At 43.1% G+C, this 5,756-nt stretch overlaps 1 protein-coding gene across 1 annotated transcript; it reads right to left on the bottom strand.

Moving 5' to 3' along the window:
* Positions 1-1,257: 1,257 nt before the first annotated feature.
* LOC117046221 (DNA-directed RNA polymerases I and III subunit RPAC2-like) lies at positions 1,258-1,722 on the bottom strand. Its single transcript, XM_033148019.1, has one exon. It carries the CDS (start codon positions 1,705-1,707, stop codon positions 1,258-1,260), a length of 450 nt encoding a protein of 149 aa, XP_033003910.1. The 5' UTR covers positions 1,708-1,722.
* Positions 1,723-5,756: the final 4,034 nt, after the last annotated feature.

Here is a 5,756-nt window from a genome sequence, read left to right as displayed (position 1 = left end):
TCTGTCGGCTGTTGAGTCCAAGCACCCATGCAACACAGAGGTGATATTTGGAGCTTTTGTTTTTGCTATTTTTTGGTATTTTTGTTTGTGTTGCTTTTTCATTTTTTTGACTCATTTTATGGGATTGACCTGTGACTTCGTTTTTGTGTCTTGTTTTTGTGACTGTGTGGAATGCAGTTCAGCTACTGGTTGATTGTGTGACTGCAGAAATGGATAAAAGCCCCCCATCCAAACAATGACTATCATCAGTGCATGTATCATCAGTTGCACACTGATCAGGATTTAACATTTTTTGTAATTTGGACTTATTCAGGCCCTATGGAATTAGCTAAGAAAACATTGATGCAAAAAGAAGCCAGATTTATTTATTTTATTGAATACATTACATCCTGCTGGGCTAAATATTCGTGTCGATTATAACTGTTTCTTGTGAATTTATAGTGGTATAAGCATGTCTATTATTTTGATCCTGATTGTATATAATTTCTGGTCCTAGTTCTTAGTACCATATTTTTCCTGTGTATTCCTTTAAGAACATCTACAAGACCTTGATAATTGGTAACACCTGTAACTTTCAGTGGCATTACCTGTATGTATACATATATATCTTTAGTTCACAAGGAACTCTTACTGAAGTCTTCAGAGTGCCTGTCAGGTCTCTGCTTGTATATTATCTTCAACTGGTATGTATATATTTATATCCTTATGTAGGTTGGACATATATGTTGGATTATTGACCTCATGTTTCTTATATTATTTAGTATTTAATCAGCTGATGAAGCCAAATGGCGAAACAGGGATAATAATCAGTCAAATTAGGTGTTTCAGATACTTTTATCGCAGGGGATGTCTAACTCAAGAGGATGCTGAAAAAGACTTCAGAGTGAATGTATTCTTCAAAATAATTGACTTAGTTATTGTTGGACTGACACGGCAATTTTCTGCTGTTAGGGAAATATGTGACCTTTTTGATTTTTTGTGGAAGTTCCAACACTTCAATGAGGACGAACTGATACAAAAATGCACTCGGTTTCACTTGTGATACTCGAAACATATTTCCCGTGATGAAATTCAGAGTGAAGTGCTCCTCCTTAACTGCAGCTTCCAGTTCAAAAGGCACCCTCCCAATGTCAGACTTGGTCCTGAAGATGGGGTTGGAACCACTGCCCCCAAATCACATTTGCTGGCACCTGTCCAGGAGGATACCATGGTTAACGGCATCAAATGCCAATGAGATAACAAGAAGCAGGAGCAAGGTCACACTCCCCATCCCACACTCTGCAAAGGCCATCCATCAAGACAACCAAAGCAGACCAAGTTCTGTGGCCAGGACTGAACAGCAGATTGGAATTCAAGACTATGCATAGTCACATCCTTCTGGGCATTGTACTCTTCCACGCTTGCCTCAAATTTGCTGAGTATGTGCTGGCAGACACCCATGAGATCCTCCAGCCCCTTCTGGAACATATCAACAGCCGGTAGGCCTCCTTTGGTCTGGATGCGGAGGTTTATTTTTCTTTCAGAAGGATGGGTGATGCTATATCCACAGAACTCCACATCCGGGTTTTTCATGATCATGTATTGAAGGGAGTTGCCAAGGGTGTGGTCCTCATTGTGGAGCACAAACATAAAACAGTTCTTATCTGTCCCATCTGCCCGTACCATCTGCAGCACTAGTGGCTTCTTCTCGTCCTCCTCGTCCCCCATCCTCTTCCTCACGAGGCCACCAAACACAGAGGACCTAAAAAGCACTGTTGTATATCTATATTTTCCGTTTTGTCTTTATATGCAGATACGGTTCAAGCCTTGAAATAAAATTATTTGTCAGCATAACTTTTGTAAAAATTATTTATATACTTACTTATTTATAAGACTTCAGTGATCCCCAGAGAAAAAAAGGGGGGCACATTATCTACCCGGCCTGGGCCTCTGTCTGGCTCTGCAAGGGCCTGGGTCCAGGTTTCCCTTCTTATTTTCCCAGCCTGCAATATTCCATGACAGAATCTGGTATGATGTTTTGATATCATCCATGACCAGTCATTCAGTTGAACCAGGGCTGGTTTTCATCTCCTGTGCAAGCAGGATTTCAGTTCCCGTCAGTCTGAGACCTAGTGACTGTGTGGTTGGGGACATCGGGCTTACAAGGCCTGAGGTCTTCAAGAGGCTCCAAGGGTTGGGATGTCACCCCTGGGTCAGACTGAGGACTGAGAGGTGAGTGGGGGCAGGTAATCCAGTCAAGTGCCATCAGGAGTTCCTGTGCTAAAGATTTGGAGGTGTTTGAGTCTTGTAAAGCCAAGTTGGTACACAAGCTATGAAGGGTCCTAGTCTAGCTTGAGTTACTGGAGGTTGCAGAGGATCCTTAGTCTCTTTGGTGATATTGTTGAACGGTGTTACGTCGTGGGTGGAAAGAATTGAGGTTTTGTGTTCATATTTCTTGTGCACTAAGTCAGAGTGGAGTCAGAGAGAACTTGCTGCAAGACAGACCCAAAAAAGAAAATAACAGAACACCACTAGTCATCACATACAGCTCCCAAGTTAAAACAGTACAACGCATCATCAGAGATCTACAACCTCTCCTAGACAATGACAGTTCTCTTTCTCAAGCTCTGGGAGGAAGACCCTTCATCGCATACAAACAGCCACCCAATCTCAAACAGCTCCTCACCCACAATAATACAAAAACAGGACTCAACATGGACACTGGTACCAGAGCCTGCAATAAACCCAGATGCCAACTTTGCTGCCACATAAACCCGGATAACACCATTACTGGTCCCAACAACATCAAACACACCATCTCAGGACTATTTAATTGCTCATCTTCCAACATTGTGTATGCAATCAAATGCCAACAGTGCCCTTCAGCTCTCTATATTGGACAAACAGGCCAAACCCTACGCCAAAGGATAAATGGACATAAATCTGATATCAGGAATCACAAGACAGAGAAACCAGTAGGAGAACACTTCAATCTCCCAGGACATTCTATAAAAGATCTCAAAGTAGCTGTCTTAAGACAAAGAAATTTCAGAAATAGACTGGAAAGAGAAGTGGCTGAATTGCAACTAATCACCAAACTTAAAACCATGGAGAAACCTGGTTTGAACAAAGACATTGGATTCTTATCTCATTATACATAACAAAGCCATCTTTAGCCATCTCACCCCTGCCTTTCCCTGCAAGACTAATTGCAGCCGTTTAGAGTCGTCAACAGGTTTTCCACACTTATCAGCCTATCACCCATTCCCACCACCCTTCTGAGTAATACCCCTCCCCACTCCCCCACTATATTTAAGGATCTGGTGACTTCTGTTTCAGTGTATCTGAAGAAGTGTGCATGCACACGAAAGCTCATACCAGGAACAAACTCAGTTGGTCTCTAAGGTGCTACTAGAAAGAATTTTCGATTTTGTTTTGACTATGGCAGACCAACACGGCTACCCACCTGTAACTGGAGCTGACTTAGTTCCATTTGGGCTTCCTACTTTGTGGAATGGTTTGATGATTCCAGAGATGGCATAGAATCATATGGGTCATTTGTAAAGTTCTGCATGTCTCTGTTCTGCCTCTCCGGGTCTTGTCTGACCTTATTTCCCCAAATAAGGGGAGATCCTTGTCAGTGGCTGGGATTTGAGTTTTACTTTTGGGGGCTGCTTGGAGTTAGACTCCTGGAAAAATTGTGTCACCCTTGGTGCTTTGGAGGGTGGCTTAGGGCAGGAGGTAGCTGCACTGTATCTTTGGGTTTCCTTTGGCTCTTGGTTGCTGGCACGGCTGACAGATTTACAGCATTTGGAATGTAAGGTTTTTCGGTTCTTATCTATAGGGTCACGACCATTTATGACTTTCCCAGAGAGGAGGTAATGGACTGACACTTCCCTAAAGACTAACAGTTTGAACGTAATGAGATTGCTGTAGGGTTTTTCTCATTTGGGTGAGTCTTTTAGGGAGAGATGGTTGACTGAAAGTCAGCAGGATGCACTTAGTATTTCTTATGCTAGGTAAATAGTGAAAATCTTCCAGATCAATTGTTTTGACAATCTAGGAGCTGAGATAGGGAGGTCATGATAGCCTTATGGCTGTTCCATCTATGGGCATTCTGATGAATTTCTAAGAAGAGTTGTTTTTTCTGTAGCACATGGTGTTAGTTAGAAGTGCCGGCTGTTTCCGGGTGTCCTGTCCCGTCCCGTCCCCCAAGATAAAAAGTGTTTTGCAAGCAACTTCACCACCATAAAAACAGTACAGCACTCTCTAAAGATTGGCACTGCACATTCCATCTGGTTCCAAGAATTACTATCCCTTGAGATTACATTGAGGGGTTCGCTGATGCGTGTTCTCTCTCTCTCTCTCTCTCTCTCTCTCTCTCTCTCTCTCTCTCTCTCTCTCTCTCATTCACACACACAAAACACAAACGTGTCCATACAAAGCTCATGCCATCTCCATCAGCCGCCACCCAATAATCATTGCAGCTGCAACAACAAAGAGAGCAGCTTGTAGGACAGGCACCACCTTGGGTTTGTTCATTGCTGGGATATACAACTGGCTACCGCCCCCGCCCCCGACTCCCCTCAAGCTTTGGAGCAATCAAGTGCGATCCCCTTAACCACACTTTCAATAAAAGCAATTGGAAGTTCAGGACACCCAAGGACCTCAGAAAACTCCTATTTCCCTCAATGCATAACTGCGACCAGTGTGTTCATGGGGTTGTCCTGTTGAGGAAAGGCTGCTGGAGTGCCAGTGTGGCCAGCCAGCATCTGCTGCAGCTTTAACCCCCTGCAGGCTTTGCCGGTCGAGGGTTTGTTGGAAGTAGGACCACTTTATTTGCAATGTTGTTTAGCTGTTGCAGTATAAGGATTAAGGTTTCTGCAAACAGAAAACAAATCCCAACCTCTGGCCATATAAAGTGATGTCGGTGAATCACTAGGTCACCATCTGACAGAAGAATGAGAGCAAATCTAGAGAACCCTCAAAAATGGGGTGGTGGGGCTCTCATCAGACTGCAGTTGGGGGTGGTAGTCATTGTAAATGCTCACAAAGTTATGTGCATAGAATAAATTAGCACATCAGAACAAAAGAGGTGAGCTTTTTACATGGGGAGCATTCAAAAATGCAAAACACATGCAATCAGAGCTTTTATCATCTCATTTTGCATGAATGTTGGCATCTGAGCACCATGGCTAGAGTCCCAGGTTCTATAAATAAACATCTATCCCTCTTGCATGTGCTATAAAGTAGGACTTTATTGGATGTGCCTTTTCTTAATACAAATTAGCAGTTCCCTGGAACAGGATCCAGGGCTCAGAGCTCCTTCCTGTTTTCTCATCCATGCATTAATGTAGCAAAAGCAAAAGTGTGTCAGCAAAGCTAAGAATATATGAACAGATCTTGTGCCAGTTTTGAATAAATTCCAGGACCTTCCTGCAGTGGCAGTCAGCTGTTCCCTTTTGAGATTCTCACTGGACAGGCACTTTAATTCCCTCCACCCCTCAACCTCATAAAACAAAGCTATCATTGAAACTCTTCTGTATGTCCTTGACGGTTCAATTCTATACATGTCTTCTAAGAACTCAGGTTTTACTCCTAGGTGAGATGGGAAAGCATTGCTGTCTTAACCACACAAACCTAATTGTATCAACTCAGAAGTAAATCCTATTGAATTCAATGAGACTTGCCCCCAAGTTAGTGGGATACCCTTCTTCCTGGCATGCTTGTTTTCTGTGTGCAAGGAGTATGTGAATGTGCGTGCAAAGAAAAATTCC

The sequence above is a fragment of the Lacerta agilis genome, chromosome 5, assembly GCF_009819535.1.
Source record: "Lacerta agilis isolate rLacAgi1 chromosome 5, rLacAgi1.pri, whole genome shotgun sequence".
Taxonomy (NCBI): Eukaryota; Metazoa; Chordata; class Lepidosauria; order Squamata; family Lacertidae; genus Lacerta; species Lacerta agilis.
The sequence above is the reverse complement of the archived record's forward strand: the minus strand, read 5'-3'. Positions and strand labels throughout refer to the sequence as shown.